Source organism: Notolabrus celidotus, chromosome 11 (genome assembly GCF_009762535.1).
Source record: "Notolabrus celidotus isolate fNotCel1 chromosome 11, fNotCel1.pri, whole genome shotgun sequence".
NCBI classification, from domain to species: Eukaryota; Metazoa; Chordata; class Actinopteri; order Labriformes; family Labridae; genus Notolabrus; species Notolabrus celidotus.
Genome location: NC_048282.1, coordinates 4,866,909 through 4,889,707, shown reverse-complemented (window position 1 = coordinate 4,889,707; position 22,799 = coordinate 4,866,909). Strand labels below are relative to the sequence as shown.

The 22,799-nt window shown below is 42.1% G+C and overlaps 1 protein-coding gene across 1 annotated transcript; it reads right to left on the bottom strand.

The window, feature by feature from the left end:
- Window positions 1-585: 585 nt before the first annotated feature.
- On the bottom strand, window positions 586-21,362 carry wu:fa11c10 (protein FAM110A). The gene is made up of 3 exons (XM_034694912.1): window positions 21,216-21,362; window positions 4,359-4,765; window positions 586-3,996 (listed from the first exon to the last, which is right to left on the bottom strand). The coding sequence occupies exon 3, from the start codon at window positions 3,993-3,995 to the stop codon at window positions 2,601-2,603; it is 1,395 nt and encodes a 464-aa protein (XP_034550803.1). The 5' UTR covers window position 3,996; window positions 4,359-4,765; window positions 21,216-21,362; the 3' UTR covers window positions 586-2,600.
- Window positions 21,363-22,799: the final 1,437 nt, after the last annotated feature.

Genomic DNA, 22,799 nt, shown 5'->3' with positions numbered 1-22,799 from the left:
ACCCTTAAGACACTTAAGTCGCACAACGATCTGAAAAGAGCCTCTTAAAGCTGTTTCTGAGGAACGTCTATTTCTTGACGTCTTTTAAAAAAATGTTGGACTTTTAAAAATGTAATATGAACATATTAATGGGAAAATGATGAGGCAGATTTGCAGTAAAAGTCTGTTCCCGCCTATCAGAGCTCAGAAACATGTTTAGAACTTTGCATGGACTTTTTAGAGAGAGGGGTTTAGGTGCCTGAGACTTCCAGACTGAAGTCAGCCTGTGGTACACTTTTATATTACAGCATATGCAACAGGATCAAAGCAGAGAAAAACAATCCAGAGTTGCTGTGTGTCAATTACTGTTGCTGAAATCCAATTCAACAGGCCTAACACCTGCCTCTGCTGAGCTGGGCCTGCACCACTTTTCAGATAATGAACCAAGGTCTTGGCAGCAGCACTTCATAAAACCCTAAAACACTAAAGAAATCAAAGGAGAGTCTGTCTGCAGCCATATGCTGGAACCAGGAGGGGCCAACACTGTAGTTTTTACAGTAAACTTGAAAGACCCGGAAAAAAAATACAGAACAGCAAACAAGAAAGTAGTCTAACATTTTTTATTAACTGTTAAGAATTCACCATAGTAAAGCATTTTGGACCTCTCGCTTGAAGACTCTTTGGGCAACCAGTGCCGGGTTTAACTGCACACTTTGTTCACACCTGACATGTTCTCCAGCCCTGATCTAACTGACACTCTGCAAAGCTCTACCTGTGGTAGGTATAAGAGGAAACACTAGCTGGTGCTCATTCTGGATACCCTGAAGTCAAAGAGCGGAGATGCAGGGTAGAGAACGTGTACAAGGAAGGCAGATCAACTCTCTTGCTCCTGCTGTTACAAACAAGAAGTTAAATAAATACACAATAGTCCACATTTACTGTATCTGTAGTAGATATGACCAGATTGCACTTAAGAGTAAAGATTTAATTCTGTACACAGAGTTATCTGACATTATAAAAAACATTTTCCGAATTGGTCCTTTTTCATTTCAGCGAGTACATCTTCCTGAGACACGTTCAGAACCGCAGACATACAGTACTTATTCAGCATAGATATCATTTCTCTGTCCATGAGTACACTCTTTTCTGTCCTTCTTTGATTTCTATATACACTACCAGTCAAAAGTTTGGAAACCTTCTCATTCAAGGGTTTGTATTTATTTTAATTATTGTAAACACTGTAGATTAATACTGAAGACATCAACACTATAAAAGAACATATATGGAATTATTGAATGAACAAAAAAGTGTTAAACAAAGCAGAATATGTTTTATATTTTAGATTCTGTAAAGTAGCCCCCTTTATCCTTCATGACAGCTTTGCACACTCTTGGTATTCTCTCAGTCTGCTTCATGAAGTGGTCTCCTGGAATGGTTTCTAATTAACATGAGCCTTGTCAAGAGTTCATTTGTAGAATGACTTGCCTTCTTAATGTGTTTGAGACCATCAGTTGTGTTGTTCAGAGGTAGGGTTAGTACACAATGGATAGCCCTATTTGACTCCTGTTGTAATCCAGATTATGGCAAAACCAGATTATTTCATAGTTTTGATGTCTTCAGTATTAATCTACAATGTTGAAAATAATTCAAATAAATAAAAACCATTGAATGAGAAGGTGTGTCCACACTTTTGACTGGTAGTGTCCGTGGAGGCAAATAACTTTTCCATACTACACTTACTTCAACCACCCACTCATAAGATCCTCTGTTATCATATGGCTTACTCTCTCCTCCGTGCCAAGACATACACAGTAAACAGATTTCTTTTGCTGCAACTAGTGTAGCATAATCCAAGACGTGACCTTATTTCTGGTGCAAACACAGAACTAGACATTGTTAAAGAAAGATATACAGACAGCACTAAGTGCAGCTGCTGCCATGTTTACTGTACTTGACCTGAATGTGCATCTGTGTTGTGAAGTGATTATCTTCGTGAGAGTGATGTCTGTGCTTTTTTATCAGATGACAAACCCTAAAGTTAATGTATAAAAACGGTTCACGTGCATGCTGACATAAATATGTATATTAACAGTCCTACAGCCGAGAGATTTCTTTAAAATACAAATGTGTTTATGAAAGTTTGATGTGAAGTTTCACAGTATCAACGTGGTTCTCTTCGTAGCTTGTTCACACTGTGCAGCACCAGAGACTCTCACAGTTTGTAGCCACTCTGCTAGGATCTCTGGTACACACACACACACACACACACACACAAATACACACACACACACACACACACACACACTAAGTACCTTTACATGAGGAAGAAAATCACAAGCATCCTTTGCCTTCATTCTCACCATCATCATATATACCAGTCTATTATTGCTTTCGTATACCAATATTGTTAGAAAGATAAAGTGAAGGGAAACGTATCGTCCATTCAGTCCAGCAGGGAAGCAGTCCTGACCTGCAGCCCGGATTAAAATCACTGATGTGTAATTTCCATAACAATGTGATGTAAGGCAGCAGAACATGGACAGATGGGCTCCCCTCCTTCAGACGTACAAAAAGTAGTGCTTCCCTGTTTTTGATGCAAGTCTTTTCAAGTCTTTGTTAGTCTATACGTTGGAGACGGCGTTACTCGTATCCCGCGCCTGTCGGATCCCGTACAGCCACTTGATGACTCGTGCGTTCCTCTCGATGACCGAGATACCGTAGGGAACACGCTCGTTGGCTCTAGCTGGCGATTCCTCGTCATCCTCCTCTCCTCCGTCCTCCCTCATCCTGTCAGCCTCCGAGCTTGGCGTACTGACACTGCGGAGCTTGGACACGGACACAATGTCTGAGTTGGCTCTTGTAAAGAGCTCCACTCCACCCATGCCCTCCACCTCATCCGGGTCCAGCCCGCAGTAGTTGAAGAAGCGTTCCAGGTCAGCTGTTGCGCGAGAGTAACGGTCGCTAAGGTCCGATTTGGAGCGGTGCAAGGATGGGTGCTTACGAGATCCCTTGGAGCTGGCGTTTGATATCCGGGTGAAAGCAGGGGAGGCTGGAGGGATCATGCCAGCTCGGACCAACAAGGGACTGGGAGGTGGGTAGGCCGGAGGAGGGGGCAGGGTTTGGGATGCGTTGTTGAGCTGAAGTTTGGGTTTGTTCAGAGGGGGTGGAGGAGGTGGGACATTTGGGTGAGCGACCTGGCCTTGGGCAGTCTGTCTGGGTCTGAGTGGGGGCTGCAGCTGTGCTCTCTGAGGCTTCCTTATCTCAGCCTGAGGCCGGACATCCACCCTGCGAACTGTCACTGAGTTGGGACCATTATAGAGAGCTTGCACCCCAATACGGGGTGCACGCGCTGGAACAGGAGGAGGACGGCGAACCGGCTCTGCTGTCTGAGCCTTGAGGTTGTTGTTGAGCGGAGACGAGGTGCAGGAGGAGGTGGATGAAGAGTTGATGGTGGAGTGATTCACTGGTTTGAGGTTGTTGAGGAGTCTGTTACTTCTCTCCTGTTCTGCTGAGAGGCTGCTGCCTATGCTCTTAGCTCCTGATGAAGGAGATGATGAAGAGGGGGAGGTGGAGGAAGAGGACTGAGAGCATGGCACTGGTCCTTCACATACATCATTGATAAGATTATTGAGAATATCCAGGTTAAGAGCAGGTCCTCTCCTCCATCCAGGGCCCTCTCTTCCTCCTCCGTTCTCCACATCAGCTGGGCATCTGGGAACTTTGCGGGCTGGAGGAGTGCTGATCTGGTATTGGAGCATCATTCCTGGAGGGAGGAGGGGCTTTCGGATGATTGGTGGTTTGATGGGGGCCTGGCGGGTGAGAGCTACCTGCTGGCTTTTTACGTATTTGGCCTTGTCTGCCTCCAAACGTTCCACAGCGCTGAGTTTACGAGCCCCAGGATCCGCCTGACGACGGAAGTAGTCAGGACCCTTGTTAAGTATCCTGAAGGGCATGGCGGAGGTGAAGGGAACCCCGGCCAGATGGCCGTCTGATGGCCGCAGCGTCTCCACCGGCATGCTGAAAGAATGGAGAGAAAGAGAGATTTTCTATCAGTCAAATAGTGTTTAGAACAAAATCATGCACAAAGGAAAGGCAAAGAAGGAATGTGCTGAAGCTGGTAAAGACTGCTTCACCTTTTTGTAACGTTTAATGAAAGAAGAAGTTATTTTTAGCAATCAGAGAGTTGTGGACATAAGATTTAAGCAGGACTGGAGACAAACATTAGAAGTGACAGAAGGAGAAGTGGGTGAGAGTGGAGCTCCCACATGTCCCCTCTAAGCTTAAGAAAAAAAGCTCTTTTGTACTCTCTCTTTTCTTCCCACTCTCCCCCCTCTCCTCCCTCCCTCCCTCTCACCCAGAGCCCCCTTTAACTTCCTTACCGGTCGCTGTTCTGCTGCTCTCACTTCTCTTTTTCTTCCTCCTTTCTTTTCTGTCGCCCCTCTCGTTCTTTTATCCTTCAAATTTCCCAGTTCAGGCTTGGTTAAAGGCTACTTGTAGGAAAGGGTCAGTCGGGGTCAAATTCCACATCAGGCCCAGATCTATTAGCTCAGTGGTGAACCAAAAGGGGGTTAGGCTGCAGATCGGGGTCAGCGGTCAGCCACAGTGCAGTCCAGGGCGACTCTTTATCCAAAATGCAAGTCTGGTGTATCAGCTGGCAATGATCCCCTGAAACACGGCAGCCTCTATGATCCCGTTTGCAATCTCTGTCCAACTGGTCTGTCAAGCTGGTCCTCCTCTCCAGCTGTCATCTGACACAGAAAGCCGGCCGGCTCAGAGCCCCACAGTCCTGGAGAGGGTTAAAAAGAGATGGAAGTCCAAGTGAGATAAAGGTAGACCTCTCAGTTTTCAGTTTGCCTTTCATTAACAAAAGCATCCACACACTGATACACACACACACCCACACGCACACACACACTTCTCTTGCTGACAGACAGGGACTCTATTGAACACTGAAGTGGAGCAGACGGGACAGGCTTTAATATCGGGTCTAGCTCCTCCCAGTCGGCCAATCACACGTCAGACCGGGAGCCTCAGCGAGGCACGGGGGGCGGGGTTGGGAGGCAGGAGGCGCGTTTGCATTGGTCGACAGCGAAAGGGATTCTGACCAATTGGACCCCTCCCCCCTCAGAGCACAACAAAACACTGAGCAGGGTTGTAATTCAAATGAAAATTCTTTGAAAGGGAGAGCGGTGGGGGAGTGGGGGGGGTGAACAACGGTCAAAACAGCTGCAATTTTTTTCATTGACTTGCATCAGGCCCAGCAGGGTTCTGTGGAAACATTGTGTGAAACACTGATAGTCATCCCCCCCTACACACACACACACACACACAGACACACACACACAGACACAACTGTTCTTCTTATTTAGCTCTTTGTCTTCATCACCACTGAAGTAACACAAAGTCTGTGACCAACAAACAAAAGAGGAATCATCTTAATTTAATGATATATCATTAACTGTTCTTTACTTTGTATTTCATCATTAAAACTGCTTCCTTCATGGGCTCAAAGTGTCTAAAAACCCGGTTCAAGATCCAGCACAGTTGAAGACAATGAAACAAAGACTGACAGTAAGAGTTTTTACACATTCGGGCAGCCTGCCATAACTTAATTCTGGATTATTTCTCTCAGTTTGAGGAGTTCAAAGCTCAGCTGACACACAACGTTAAATTATTTTCTCCAAAATCTAATTTCCCAGAAAAACAATCCCCTCCCTGCACCCCTTTATCCCTCAACCGGGCTCATCCCTCCCCCCTCTTCTAAACCGTTTACAACACTACACTCCAGGGTTACATCACACCCAGCCAGTGCGCCTGTTTCTCTCACCGTTCATCCTCACCTCCACCTCCAACATATCTATCCACACATTTTTAATGAGTCTTTTTATAGCAGTCTTCCTCAACATGTGACCCTGTTTTCCCCATGTCTGCCCCCTCTCTCCCTCTTTCTCCCCTCTCATCCCTGAACAGCAGACCAGCAGCAAGGAGAAAGAGCTAAAGCGACCATGACAGCTCAGACTTGAACACACATACACTCGCTTTTAGGATCTGCACACAGTCCCAGTGAGTGCTTTCATCTCGACCATGTGACACACCAAAGAAGAGTTTAAAATAGCTTAAATCACAAACACATTTGCATCACCGAAAACAACATGAAGCGATCAAAAGCCTTTAAGAAGGTCTCTCGGGAGTATATTTAAGGGGAGTGAGAAAAAATATATACTATTATGGAAACACTGAAGGCAATATAGAGAGATGATTTGAGAGAGAAAATGGAACAAAGGAGGGACTGTGCCGTTAGTTTCAGGTGTAGGAAGACAGAAACCCACCGGAGGGGATGTGCCCGTGATGATGACATCATCACATTAAGGACTTTTTGGCCTATCAAGGGGTGTCATGATCTTTGGAGGGTGACACACACATGTACCTGTCTTCAAACCTGTCTCTTGTATTGTTGGTATTATGAGTTCAAAAAGTAATATACTGCAATACCATCACTCTTATTTACATTTTGGCACTCATCACAAGGAAAAAAGGATCAAAAACAATATAAGCATACAGTCTTTCACACACACACACACACACACACACACACACACACACACACACACACACACACACACACACACACACACACACACACACACACACACATACACACACACACACACACCCTTATTATTTTCATCCTAGCCTCGTGCTTACTTTACCCACAATGGCACTGGACCCCTGAAAGGTCACTGAGACAAAGTATTTATGTTGTGCCAGGCAACTTTGAAAAATGGGTTCCTGACTGAGTACAATCTTGTAAATGTTTCTTGAAATTGGAACAATGAATCACAGGGTTCTTTCAAATGTTGGTGTCATTTAATGCAAAAACATGGGGACGTAAATATTGGACACACCTTCTCATTCAATGTTTTTTATTTATTTTCATTATTTTCCACATTGTAGATTAATACTGAAGACATCAAAACTATAAAATAATCTGGTTTTACCATAATCTGGATTACAACAGTAGTCAAATAGGGCTATCCATTGTGTACTAACCCTACCTCTGAACAACACAACTGATGGTCTCAAACACATTAAGAAGGCAAGTTATTCTACAAATGAACTCTTGACAAGGCTCGTGTTCATTAGAAACCATTCCAGGAGACCACTTCATGAAGCAGACTGAGATAATACCAAGAGTGTGCAAAGCTGTCATGAAGGAAAAAGGGGGCTACTTCACAGAATCTAAAATATAAAACATATTCTGCTTTGTTTAACACTTTTTGGTTCATTCAATAATTCCATATATGTTCTTTCATAGTTTTAACCACTGCAACGTATACCCGGCACAGACAAGAGGACATTAACCTGCAAGCAGGACTCAAGGCTGGTGGTGCTAGCTCTGCTGGTGTTAGCCACACTCTGCAAACCAATGTCACATTGTTTACCTGCAGACTCTATGATCCTTTACTTGGCATTGTTAAATAAATTGTGCTAAGTTTGACAGTTTTCTTGTTGCTTCTTTTTTTTAAAGTTTTTTAGGGGGGGGCTTTTTGCCTTTATGATAGGACAGCTGAAGAGAGACAGGAAATGTGGGGAGCATAGAATGGGGGAAGACATGCAGCACATGGTAGTGGTCGGGAGTTGAACCAGCAACCTCTGCAACGAGGACTATAGCCTCTGTACGTGGGGCGCTTAGACCGCTAGGCCACCAGTGCCCCTCATGTTACTTCTTAACATTTACACTGTGAGTCATAATTTAAATTTCTGTCACTTCTGAACATCCCTAGTAAATATTGGAGTTTCCTGTTAACACACAGTTGAATGTTTGTTGTTCCTCTCTCAACAAACCGGACATATGACTGGTGCTCCATCTATTAGAAGAAACATTTGCACAACAGTGCAGTAAACACGCTAAAGACAACAAGAAAACCTGCAGACACCTTTTTATACTTTAACAAACACAATATGTAACCTGGAGAATAGTTTACCTCGTTACAAATAACCATTAAAGTACAACTTTTGAGCCTGTCTTAAAATCGTAGTTTTAAGCAACAACTGTGATTCCCATATAATAGGTTCTGTTTCTTTGCATTTTGTTAGCAGCTTCATGAGAGCACATCATCCTAACAACTTCACACCCAACACTGTACTTCCTTTAAGCCCCTTGCTTTATATTTATCATGTGTGAAGTCAACTGCATGTGGAGGTATTAGGAAGGAGATGTAACAGCCTTTTATACATATATACTTCTAAATCTGATCAGTGCATTTTAAATATGTTTGGTCTGTTTCTTTGTTCTGCATCAGTGCTTTGTTTTAGATATTTGGAGCCTTGCACTGATAAACATTTTTAGCATTTTAAAAGTCCTTCAGTCTTCATTTCTGTCTGAACAGTATCCATGGCTAAACTGTTGGTAACACAGAGACAGAATCACAGGATTAAAGTTATCAGCTGAGATGGGTTTGTGTGGGAGGGACTTAGTGTTTGCGTGCACACAGCTCTATGATTGTTAAAACCTAAAACAGGAGATATTCCATTATTCCCTGAACAATCACTTTCACCTTGTTTTCACATGATTGTTCTCAATACTCATCATGTTTAAAGCGTGTAGCAGAGGCAGGCATGGAGGCTTTGAAATTACATCATGCTCTTTTTTTGGTCAAGGCAAACAGAGAGTGGGCTGGGTCAGTGTGTGTACACCTCAGAGACCACTACACGTTGAATTAGAAAACAATGATAATTCAGCCAAAGGTGGGCCATTCTTAAAGAAAGTGGTCTTTGTGGGGACATGAAAAGGACTACATCAGGACTAAATGGTGTTGTTTTTCAGAAGAGGCCAGTGTGGGGTAATGAAAAGGCCACAGCGTGCATACTCTGAGCTGGTTGTGGTTTCTGTGACCAGAAGTTTGTCTTCACTGTTTCTGGTAAAGTCTTTCCACAGATGGGTTTCTATGAATGGACACATGCACAAACATGTCTATAATAATCCATACCTATGCACGGAGGCATGTCTTTCAGAATGAATGCTTTTATTTTGTTTTTTCTGGTTGTGTAAGATGCTTGATTCTGATTGGTCAAAACCCTTCGACGATGGTTATTGACTTTCACTAACATGAGCAACACCAGAGACAAACTGATCACACGTCATGTCAAATCAATCCACAGAAAAGAGTTCAGACACATTTAGCTTCTGCTTGTTGACACCATAGACCGTAAGGTGAGGTAAAACCATTAGCATCAAAATAATCTGGCTAAAACGTTAGCTTCAGTTAGCATGCTAAATCAGCTACGGATGTTTTCATATTGGATGCTTTGTCAATCTGATGAAGGAGTGGAGCAGGTGAGAGAAACTTTAGGTTAGTGATCTCTCCAAAGAAACTTAAACCATGAGCGGTGGTGATGATAGCAGCAGGGTTCAAAGTTGTGACATTAGTTTCTTTTTAAAGGTGTGTGAACCACAGAGCTCAGAGAAGAAGGAGAGCTGAATGAGGACAGTTTCATGTTCAATCCACCGCAACAGGCAGAGAAGAATCCATCACCATGGAACAATCACTGACGAGGAATCACTGGGATTATTTTTTTTAAAAACTGTTAACATAAATCATTTAAATCAATAAAATCATCTTTAATCAATGTTTTTTACTAATTTGTTTTTATTTTAAGTTACTAGCTGGGTAATAAGCAGGATAAGATAATGTATGGTTATGCAATGGAACGGATCCAGTGGAAGTTAACACATTGTTGAAATGTTGAAACTGAAAAATGTTATTATTCATTAAAAAATAAATGCTCACTGTTTTAATGTGATACCAGCAACACATTTTAAAACAGTAAGGACAGGGACAACTGAACACTGAAAAAGGCTGCTGAAAAACACTATATAGGTTAATTTGCAACAGGCTAGTAACATAAATGTGTATAAAAAGGGCATTCCAGAGAGGAATGATTTACAAACCATCAAAACCAGCTTCTGTTGTCATTTTATACAGCGGCCAACATGTTTTGAAATTAGGTTTGTTTCAAAAAGGAACTAAAAATAGAACGAGATGATAACGAGCTCTTTGCAGCCTTTAAGGAAATAAGAAGGAATGGAAAGTAGGAACCGTCCCTTGTGGAATCATTTGTCCATAAATAAATAAAAGCTTACTCTGTTACCTTCTTTCTTTAAGACTTGGCATTGAGGAGAGGCATCTACATGTATTATTGTCAGCCTGGATAGTTCCCTTTTATAAAACAGCTATTGTCTTTCATTTCACTCTGTATTCATTTCCTCACTGTTCAGGGTCAGACAGCTGAAGGGCATCTCTGCAGTGGGACAAATATGTGTGCAAACAGCAGCGTTGTACCTCTGCCTGCAGTTGAACACTTTGTAAATTTGATCAAGCTCCACCACGGAGTCTGTGTATGTCTGCGTGTGTGTTAGAAATAACCCTCCAAGGAAACAAAAACATCTCCAGCCCGTCTTGTTTTTCTAACTCTTTGCTTTCCATTCATGTTCTGTTCAGCTGATTTCTCCAGAAGAGACGTGCACACCACAGGCCCTGACCACAGTGACAGACCCAGGAATGATATTTTTATCCCGCAATGGAAACTTGCTCGGTTCAATTATCATAAAAATATGCTAACCGCTGTGTTAGCATGACTGTTTTTACATTCAGCTTTCCAACCGCCATATTAGGGGGTAATGATGTTTCAGGATGTCTGCAATGTGTGTGAGAAGGAGATTGTGTTTCATGGTGCATGAACTGCTGAGGAATATGAGACATGTATGAGACAGAGAGCAAGAGGGAACGATAAAAGTGTTGAGCTCCACTATGACGAAATGCTGAAAAGAGGATGCACAGGAAGCTCCAGCTGAAGGAAGCGATGACTAACTTTGACCACAGCTGACCTTGGTCATCTTAAACCAGCTTAAGAGTAATTATAGGGAGAGCCAATGACTGGGAACAGTTTACTTCTCAATGTTTCTTTCAGTAAGTTACTGATTGGCTAAATACACAACAAACAAACACACTGGTTTTGGTCGATGGTGAAAGAGAGAGGTCGTATCTGAGCTGTCTTCCTGGAAAGTTTTCTGCATCACGTCAGAAAGAGGAAGAAGCATCAGTCGGAACATCCAAACGTTGAAGGACGGGAACAAGTTGGTTCATGTTTGTGTGTTTTGTGACGCTGGTTTGACACACTGCAGAGGCCTTTGTCCCAGCAGACACTGACTTTTCAGCGCAAATCTAACATCCTGATTCTTGTGCACTAAAAGGAGATAGAAGTGATAGAAATCAAAACAAGGTGATTTCAGGTAATTTGATTCTCAAGGTTTGTTTGGCAGGAAAAAAAACAACTTTCCCCAAAGGATGGGATTCAGTATCGAGCTCAGGGGCAATGTTGTAGCTTTATACCTACCTAAAATTTGAGATCTTTAAATTTAGAGAACAATCTAGGTTCCATAAATGCTCTTTGGAAGAGTCACTCTAACCCCAAGCAGAGAGAGTAAGAGGGGATGCTGGAAGGCCAGTTAGTCAGCAGTGACTTCTCTGGTTTCTTGCCCATTGGAGGGACGAGCAGGAAGCGGTGACGCATTTCACAACAGGAAATGTGTGAGAAAAATAAACAAACGCACTCGGCCGGAGTGTTTGCCTCTGACTGAGTGCGAGTGTGACTGACCAGCAGGTTGTCCCTGTTTTACGGTGACCTCAGCCCAGCTATTTCTGGGCTCTTGGACTCGCAGTATTGCCTCTTTGTCAAGCTGCCCCACACAATGCACTGGCTACTGTAGCAGAAGGATCACACAATGAGTGAGCTGGAGTACTGACTGTAAGTCCAACCACAGTGCAGGGGCTAATAAAACAAACCTAGAGAATAAAATGACGAATTGTTGCTTTTAGTTGCTTTTTTGACCTTATTTTTAAAGGTGGAGATAAGGCATCAGTTCTGCCTCAGGATTAGTTTATTTTGATAATAAGATCTCAACTTTAAGTCCACCAACTGTTCTTTCTTTTAGGCTATCAAGCCAAGCTACACACCACAGATGTATGCATGTTGAGACTGTACAAATAATGGACGTAGTATAGGTGACGTCACCCATTTGTTTCTGAAGCGCTGTTTTGAAGCCAATCGTCGGTGGCAGCCATATTGGAAATGTTGAACTCAACCTAACTTCTGTTGAGCTAGTGTGAGGTAAAGAGGCAGGCTTTGAGTCTCCTAATCAACAGCTACAGTGTTCCTGCCTGTCAATCAAGTCAACTGTGCCTCTCATAATGGAAAACTCGTAATCTTAATATCTTTGAAATTGCTGCATTAGAAAAAAAATCACCCCCTGAAATGAGCTATCCAGACTACACTCCATTTTTGAACCAGGCTGTAAACATGTTTATTTCTGCTGTAAAGATCGTCTTTTTGAATGGATGTGTATGTGTACTTCCGGAGCCAGCCTCAAGTGGACACTTGAGGAACTGCAGTTTTTAACACTTCTGCATTGGCTTTAATTGTAGCTGCTGGAGGTTGCCACTTGGTTGAGGCACAAAGTAAGGCAGATCAAACTCAAACACTGAAGCAAATCACCAAGCATGGATTCCTATCTTTCTCACACTATTTGGTTTGAAGCATGACTGTATACGCCTCCATCTCCTCCCAGTGTTACTGCCTCAGTGGGCGCTGACATATCACAGAGGTGGAGCTGTCACACTTCACACCCCTTAGGCCTTGTTTATACATCTGCGTTAACTATGCTGAAGTTATTCCATATTGGTCTACATCGCCGTGAATACTGCACACGTGCATTGGGACGTCCACGTTGCTCTGCAATACTTTGCCTAAAAGCTAGTTGGCAGTGCTAGTTCTATGCTAGTCAAAAAATATGATGCTACACAGAAGACCCAGAGGTTAGAGGTGCTGATGTCAGACTGCATACATAGACTACTGGGTAGGTTTGTGTAGCTCTATATGGTGCCCAAGAGAGTTATTTAGCTAACACATGAAACAACAAAGTGCTGTGTAGTGCTGCTTTGATACATGCAATTTCAACTACGCTAACATTCATTAAATTACAAGAATGACAAGCAAGTAAAATAGGAACTATGTTTGCCATCTTAGTTCAGTGAGCATTCCAGCATTTGCTAACTGTCACAGAATCCTGTTCCAAGAGAAACAGTGTGGTGTTGTAGGCTGATGTTTAAGAGACTGGACAAGAGGTAGGCTACAAAAGGACATTCTGTCAACATTTTGATAATATTCGTATTATCATGTCTGCCATATGAACTCTTCAGGCTTCACAGACTTGACTGAGCCTCTTCCTTTTATTTACTGGTCAAATGGTTGTCTAATGGTCTAATAAAAAAGACCCCAACCCTCATAAAACACAATCCTGCTATGAGCTTCAACACAAGCAGCAGCCCATCACCCCACCAGGACGCCCCAGCCTCAGGTTTGTCAATAAAAAGCTTAAAAGGAGAGTTCAAAAGGTTATCAGCCACTCCCCTCCAGGGCTGATTTGAGAAGCTCCAAAGACACTTAATGAAGACAGAGAGCACCAGACTGCACAAGACTCAACCCTTAATGCGTGTTTCATCCCACAGAGCTGTGCAGCCATCAGAACTGGCCCTGCTGCTCATTTCATACTGAGCCTGCATGCAGACAGGAAGAGGAACAGCTTGCCCTCATGCAGTCTGAACAACCTGGAGCTGAACCAGGCTTAGAACTGTTGAGATGATGGTGGATGTTGGGTGTCTTCCCCAAACACTCATAACTATCCTCAAATGTAACGAGCATGTTGGGGAATCCAAGTCCGGACCATTCCCAAGGACCTGAAGGGCGCTCATCACCAACACAATCATGAAAAAGTACAGGAGGAGAGAAGCTTTGGGTGCTAGCTCGGGTTCATCCGACTGAAGCTGTTGCACTGCAATACACCAACCTTTGTCCATCAATGACTTACATTCTTTGAAAACTTTGCATCTTTGTGCTACAATTAACAAGCAGAAACAAATGTTTCTTTGCATTTACTGCCTCATCCACCCACTTACAATGTATGTACATATATTTAAATATAAAGTAACCTTTATGTTAAGATTTCAATACTGCTTGTTGAGCACTGCTTCAGCATGACTCCACAAGTGTTTGGAGGAAGAGCAAAGCCCATTTCTAACAATGCTAATGCTTTCACAACACTGTTAGCTTCAACAATTAACTGTTGTGCACACAAAGAGTGCAGACCAGCATGTTTATGGATAGACCATAGACTGTAAATAATGGACGTAGTATCCGTGACGTCACTCATCTGTTTCTGAAGCACTGTTTGGAGGCCAGTCGGCGGCGGCGACAGCCATATTGGATATGTTGAACTCAACCAAACTGCTGTTGAGCTAGTGCGACGTAAAGAGGCGGGCTTTGAGCCTCCTAGCCAACAGCTACAGTGTTTCTGCCTGTCAATCGAGTCAGCTGTGCCTCTGGTAATGGAAAACTCGTAATCTAAATATATTAGAAACTGCCGCGTTAGAAAAAAATTCACTCCGCCGCACAGTGTGTGCCGATAGAGAATTGAGCTATCTAGACTACACTCCATTTTTTTAACCAGGCTGTAAACATGTTTATTTCTGCTGTAGATATCAGCTTTTTTGAATTGGTGTGTATGTGGTTTCAGGTACTTCCGGTGCCAGCCTCAAGCGGATCCTCGCTGAACTGCAGTTTTTAGCACTTCCGCATTGGCCTTATATTTTTAGTCCGGAGGTTGCTACTTGGGATAGACGGACATGTGATCTATCCAATCCAAATGTTTAGTCAAAAGGTAACCTCCATTGTTGAACAAGGAAGCCAGTGAATAAATGCAATAAACTGCACTTCCTCAAGTGTCCAACTGGGTCCGGCTCCAAAAGCCAAGTAAACCCCCATTAGGCCATTTATGAAAACATTCATTTTTACATTAGAATTGAACATGTTTACAGCCTTGTACGAAAAATCAATGCAGGTCTTTATATGTAATTTCTATTTGTAACATCTATACAGATTTGGGGAGGTGTGTTACAGCGTATCTGTTTTGATAACAAAAAGGCTAAGAGTGATGTGTCATAAGACAAATTTATGAGCATGGCTGAATTGACAGACATATGGCAACTTTTTATCCGACAGTGTTGTAACATATTTATTTTTCTTTCTAGCATAATTATTTAAAAAGATATTTGTCCAAAATAATGATTTAAGCTACCAACAGAAGAAAATGTGCTATATTTAAATAAAAAAGCTACCACTAGCCTGTTACAGCACACCCCATAGTTGACTTTATCATAAGTCCTGCCACTGAGAAAGAAAAACAGCTGATCATAACTAAAGATTTCAGGTGACTCACAGCTAGTGGTGCAACGGATCATCGTTGATCCATGATCCGTACGGATGCCTCTCCACGGTTCGGCACGGACGTGGTCCGCGGATCGGTTGATGAAAAAAGTTGCGCGTGTTCACGTGATGACCGCATGTTCAATCCACACTCACTCATCAAGCGCAGCTGTTGTCATGGCAAGTGAAGGAGCAGAGGGACTTTAAAACCCTCCTGCATCTTGTAAGTCACATGTATGGGAGCATTTTGGTTTCCCTGTGAAATACAGTGAATGCTGAATGTGCTTGAGCCACGTTATGAAACTCTGTTGCGCACCCACTAGACCAGAGGCCGTCAACACGCGGGCCGCATCCGGCCGCATCCGGCCGCCTATTTGTGGCCCCCGAACTGTTATTCCTTCACTCTGTGTTTTGGTCGGGTCACCGTGTGTTTACCGGGACTTGTCTCCATGTCAGACACACAGACAGGCTGTTACTGGGTCACTTAGAGTCCACTGCTACGAGTGCAATTTTTAACTTTCCCTTTCGTTTCTGGAGCAGATCACATATTGGCACTTTGCCAGCTGTAAGACCCTAGAATGCACGAAAACGGTGTGTTCACAGTTTGCTGCTCGAAGAAAAGTGGACGGTGAAAATCAACAAATGAAAGAAGAATGGAGTGAAACTTTTGAAGTTCTTCTGCTCCTTCACTTGCCATGCCATGAAATGCAGTGAATGAGGCAGGACTGGGCCCACAGATAGGGTGCTTTGCACATGCAGTACATTTTGAGTTGAATCTTATTTTTATTTAATGGGCAAAAGTTTACAAGGGTTTTAAAAAATAAATGGAGGACAAAGTTATATTTGTCTTGTCTTCTTTTTTTTTTTTTTGAAAATGATCCGATCCGTGACTCAAAATCGTGATCCGATCCGAACCGTGAGTTTTTTGATCCGTTGCACCCCTACTGACAGCTGCAGGTATTTTTCATGTTATAAAAGTTGCATCCCGTAGCTTTAATCAGCCAGTATTTATTACAGCAGTCTTTCCATTCTGCAACATTGCACCATTATCTAATGTTTGCAACCAACAATAACAGTCTGACTAGTATAGACTGTGTACATTGTTGTTCATTGATAGTGTATATATAAAGCTATATATATATAGCCATACTAATGCATATGATTCTAACATGTTTATGCTTCCCTTTGTTCAGCCCTGTTGTTTTTGTTCCTAGCTGTGTGTGCGTTTATGTGCGAGGACATCAGAGGAAGTCAAAAGTCAAATTCTTACAGTGCAGCAGCACAACAAAACAGATTGTTCTAAACCACCCTGATGTGGAACTTGACTGTCATGCATGACTGACGTGTTGGACTGCAGGGTTATGCAACTCTTATATCCACTGAGGTCTAGACAAGTGCACAAAAATGAGCACTGAACCATAAGCAGTTATTATAGCATCTAAAGCCCCATCTTTGTGTGGTTCCTCCCCCACTCTCATCATCTGCTGGTCTCCCCTTAACCCCCACCCACTCACCCATCCACTCCACCTCTACCCAATCACTCCACCTCTGGCTGCCACTGTCTGTGTCTGTGGCCTCAGGAAACACCCACATCCATGCACAATTACACCCAGGGGTGGAATGAGGAGGGGTACAATGAAATCCTGTCACATGAGAATATGTAAAGCTGTGCATTCATTGGACACATCCTCATATCTCTCTGTGTGTGTGTGTGTGTGTGTGTGTGTGTGTGTGTGTGTGTGTGTGTGTGTGTGTGACTATTCCAGCCCTCCCCACAGCACATATCTGCATCAAATAACCATGTTCATATTCATTTGTTGTTCTTTTATGAACCATTTTTAACCATTAAAGCTCCTGACTGGTTATGAATAGGGATGGGACATGATTTTCAAATATTCAAATATTCGTTCACTTAGAAAAAATAAAGGAGTTAATGCTAATATTTTCTCATTTTAAAAAGTAAAATTTGTCCTTGTTTTCACCAGCGCCTGGTTGTAGTACGGTATTCCTGCCAGACGGTGGCTATGGAGCGTCTTAAAGCTGTTTGCTATCCGTATTAATTAACAGGAGTAGAAGAATGCTAACTGCATTAAATATCAAAAGAAGAAGAAAACATTAGAGATAGTCGCTGCGATTTTCTCTGTTTTTGAATCTCACACTACTACACATGTATTTCCAGAGACTAAGCATGGCTGACAGTGCCCGCTACTAGCAGCACCTCGTCCTGCTACTGGTTAACCAGCTGCCACACAAACGGTCTGATAACGGGACAGGTGTGTGTGTGCGCAGGGGGATTATTCTTATAATCGCCAAATAGATGCCAATAGTATTTTGGCTTCAAATGCCCATCCCTAATTATGAAGCAGACTGAAATTAAAAGTGATTCTTCTCTATTACGCCGCAACACAGTGAAAATGTTTGACTGCATAAGTCAGCAAGAGGAGAATTTTTTGTCATTCAACAGGACTTGATCATGTGCAGTACAAGAAAGAGATCAGAGGTTTCACTTCGTCCACAGGGAGCACCAAAAATAACACCAACAGAAAGTTTGTCCCAGGAGCTTTAAATTAGATTTAACAGAAGAGAATTGATTCACAGCAGACACCAGCATTAAAACAATTTCAATAATGTAACCTGCATTAAATTAAACTTCAATCAGCTGTTTTGGTGCCCTTAAAGCTTCATCAGTAGCTGTAGACATACAGCAGCCCCGAGCTGGAAAAGCAGAGCCTCAAGGTAAACAAAAAGTGCAACGTGGTGTTGATGAACACATTCCACAGTACGGAGGCGTGGAGGCAATCAATCACACACTGCTGTCCTCATTCAGTTACAGAACCACACACACACACACACACACACACGTTTACTAAGGTCACTTCAGGGGATTTTACTCAGACGTATATTTATGGTGACAAACCTGGACAGTTACCCTTAGGTCTACTTGCTTAATGCTTATCTATACAGCTGACTACTGTAACTTTATCTAAACTGTTGTGTGTGTACATTTATGTTAATGACAGGATTATCTTTACTCTGAATCCATCGTTTTAAATGTGTACGATGAATAAACTTGATTGATTGATCCTTTAATCTGCTTTAGACCCCACCTGGAAAATCTCTCATGAACTGTCTTAGAATGATATATATGTCCTAACACACACACACACATGCATACACACACCCACTCACGTGTCCAAATACATTCACATACCGTCTCCCTCTCTCACTCTTTCCTATTAATGATTAACCCTCTGGCAGAGAGAGCTGCTGCAGGTCTAAAGAGCAGTGATGAAAAAGTACGTTTCTGTTTGTTTTAGCCAACGGTCGTCAAGTTATGTTATGCACCCTCCACATTTTTGTCCCTCCATACACATACAGGGCTTAAACACACAATTTACACTATGTTTCCTAGAAATAAAAGACACTAAAGACAGACGGGCTTGTGAAAAATGTGGATGTTTCAACCTGAACATTCTCTGTTAGATTAACCAGATGCACTGGACCTCAATTCTTTCTTATGGAAATAAAATGTCCATAAATAAATCTTCCTGTCATGGATCAGTCTGGAAACTCTCACTCGGTTATTCATGACCATATAAGTGTAATGTTGATGTAATGTAACAGGAGCCAAAGCCCAGTCGAACAACATATTAAAACACTCAAGGACTCTACCAGCTATCAGGAGACCCCAGTGGCCGTGTTATCTCCTCATGTTTTGGTCTGGGAAAGGCTACATGGAGATTGTGTTCCCATGTGTCTCTAACTGGGAGTAAGGAGAGGGCCTTGAGTTCCTCTGAGAAGCCAAACAACACTCTGAAGAGAGAACTCCAGGAACTGGTGTGAAAACCAACCCTTTTGTTTTGAAGAGAGATACAGATTAGGTGTAGCCGCTACAGAGATGGCTAATGAGTAACAATGCTAACTAGCTTTGACAAAGTACTGTGAAACTTTGCTATTATTTTGTTGTTACCCACTAAAAAGGAGATCAGAAACCAGACATGGCTTTATGCTGACATGAGGCACCATTTCAGTAAGAAGGACGAGGATGTTTTAGTTGATTTTGGATGTTTTTGGTAGCTCAGCAAACGTCTCAACCATTTTAGTTTTAAGATTGAACTCAGAATCTCTTGTAAAAGTTCCTGTGAGGAGCTTCGAGTTGGTTTTGCAATAGAAATGAATAGCGATGCCTCTGTATGAGCTATAAAAGCAAACCAGACTATAAACAACATGACTGATTTTTTCTCTAATCTGATTTTTAATGTCTGACACTGCTGCAGGGGATAGATGTCAGACCAGACGATTGGCAGCCCGTCTAAGAGATGGACTTTTATAGAAATTAAAACTTTTATCCAGGAAATATTCACTGTAATGTTTGGCAGCTCAAAGGAATCAAGGAAGGAGGAGTTTTTTTGGTCTGAAAACATGACCTACACATGTATACAGGTCAAGAACAGCGAAGAGATAAGTGGTATCACTTTGTCCACATGGGTGGCGTCAAAATAGACACAAACAGAAAGTTCCTCAGAGGAGCTTTAACTAGTATATGTTTCTCTCCATGTACTTGTGCATCTTCAAAGATTAGAATAATGAAAAAAAGTAGGTATTTTTGTGATACTCTAAATCAGTGCACTAACTCGAAATGAAAAATTCCAATATTTTGAGCCCAAATTATCAAATTCAAATAGATCAAAGCTTGAAACATGAATTTATGTATAATGATTCTAGAAATAGAATTTTCAGTCGCTTAAACTACTGATTGGAAATGTTGAACTTTAACACATATTAAAGCAGAGTACACTGATGATATATATCTTCAATTTTTGTCACTGTAGGCTTGAGTTTGCATAGTCAGGGTGTTTTTTTCCCCCACAAAAAAAACCTGTCACTTCATGAATAACTGTGTATTATTCCCAGTAATACTTATGCAAGTATGTGTAATTGTTTTCCCTCAACCAAAAAAGCACTGCTGTGTTTCTGACTAATCAGCAGTGGGTGCATATGAGTCATACACGCTTATTGCAAAATATAATATGTCAAAGGGAACAGTGTTTCTCTATTCAAGCCTACATGGGATCCCCCAATGATGGCTTGCTCTAACTTATCTGACCCAAGTGTTCAGGCAGAGAGGAGGGCGAAAAGATGAAGATGTAACATGAACTGGAGGAACTTTTTATCCATCTTTATTGAACTCTTTGTGGCTTTATCCACTTAGAAAGTGTCTCATGTTGAAGCCTGGGATAATCTGATTTAGTCTGTCAAATTCCTCTTTTATTTTGTTTTGTTAAAGTTTGTGTTTTCAGATTTAGGAAAAAGGAGGGGAAAGGGAATATGTCAGTACCCGTTATAGCGTTTGCTCTGTTCTGGAGTCTTGTCAAATTCATCAACAATGTAAAATGTCATCATCAAACTTGTCATCCTTGCAATAAATCCACTCTGAAGGCTCGCAGCACCACTTCTCGCCCTTTCACAGCTGAGAGGGCTGACAGAATGAAAATAGTCTTGGAGCTGAGCTGCCAAATGTTATAATCAAGACCTGTATTTTTAGATTTTGGCGTTGTGTCCCAAGGACAGAGAAGCTCAGGCAGAGACACAGAGAGAGACACTGCCTGCCTGTACCATAACAGTGTTTCTGTGCTTTGTTTGCTTTTTCAAAACTGTCACTTTAAAGTCCTGAGATGATCCTTTTCACATCCTTTAAGATATTTAATCAGCAAGTTTTTAATGCATTAACATGATAATGCTATAAAAGCAGACAAAGATACCTCAGTCAAACATCACATGAAGTGTAACTGTGCAGAGAACCTGCCAGAGCAACAAGCCATCCCTTTTTTAAAACCACACATTCACATCCTCATGTCTAAACACTGCAGACTCTAAGATCTGCTCAAACAGGACAGAAGGCAAAGTTTACTTACATGATGTTTACGAGTGAATGAGATCTTCAGCTGGCTCTCTGGGAATCAGGAACAGAAGAACACTGTGACGGTACAACACCAGAGCTGTGAGTTTGTGAAGCAGGTAGGGTGTTGCGCAGGAGAGACAGAGTGCCGGTATGCCTGTGGTGTGTGTGCTGCCTGTGAGAGGGATAAATGAACAGTAACATGAGAGTCCTCCCACTGCTGAGGGAGACTCCACCCCCTTTGTCTAGGAGCAGGAAGAGAGTCCAGGGAGCAGGAAGATGGAGCTTTTCCTTGTAGTCACATGACATTCCTGACACTTTCTCATTACTCTGTGATTTCTCTGGAAGTGACATTTCCACTACCTGAAAAGCACAGAGTGGAAAAAATTGTTTGATTCTTCTGAAACCTGCAGAGGTAGAGACATGAAGAAATACACAAAGAAAACAATTACGACAGGCTCTTCATAAATCAACTCGACTCAATCTGTGAACAGTCCTGTAAATACTTGTGTTGTTTTGTTTCTTCTGAACTGCTGCCACTTCTGCATCCTATAAATGAATCCTCTTTGTTCACAAGAAGACTCTTTTTGAGAAAGAGCAAACTCAGTCAAGAAGGACAGTGGGTGTAAGTGTATTCCACATACAATGTATGTCTTTTTCATCACTTCCTATAAGGAAAATAAATATTACTTGTTTCCATTAGAGGTTTTGGTGGAACGATTATACTCTGAGAAATTATCATAATTCTATTACTATCACAATCATTTTGCATGCATTCATTTCACAGCATTACTAATGTATAACATCACATCATCTTTCTTTAGATACTTATTGATACCTTTTAAAACAGAAATGAAACCAGACACAAAAATAAAGATGAACTAAAGTTCTCTCCTTTTTGATTCTAAAACATGTTGGAACAATTTGTTGACTTTTTGACTTAAAGTGTTGCTACTAGAGTGTCCACTTGAGGCTGGCTGCAGAAACACCAGAAACCACATACACACCCATTCAAAAAAAGGTGATCTTTACAGCAGAAATAAACATGTTTACAGCCCGGTTCAAAAAATGGCTTCAGTCTGAATAGCTCATATAATACTCTATCAGGACACACTGATTACAATTTTTATAACGCGACAGTTCAGAAGATTTATAACAATCACAAGTTTTGCCCGTTTAAGGACATGACTGACTTGATTGACAGGTGGCGACACCTGTTGGCAAGGAGGCTCAAAATCCGCCTCTTTACCTCACACTAGCAGGACAGAAGTTAGGTTGAGTTCAGCAATCTTTCCAATATGGCTCCCACCAACGATAGGCTTTAGAAACAGATTGGTGACGTCACGGATACCACATCAATTTATTATACATTCTATAGATCACACTGGTCATATCAAATCAACCTGCAGAAAAGAGTCTGGCACATTTCACCTCTGCCCGTTGAAACTGTTGCAAAAATATTAGTCTCTGACTCAAGCTGGTCCTGAGAGTCAGGAAATAATGACAGACAGTGGGCACAAATGTGAGAGCAGCCTGAGGAGCTTCAGGCCTCAACCACCTGCGATAGAGAAAAGTGGAGGAACATCCTGTCCTGCAATCC

Bases quoted from the DNA above. Each gene is read 5' to 3' on its own strand.
- wu:fa11c10 (XM_034694912.1), bottom strand. From the start codon at position 3,995: ATGCCGGTGGAGACGCTGCGGCCATCAGACGGCCATCTGGCCGGGGTT.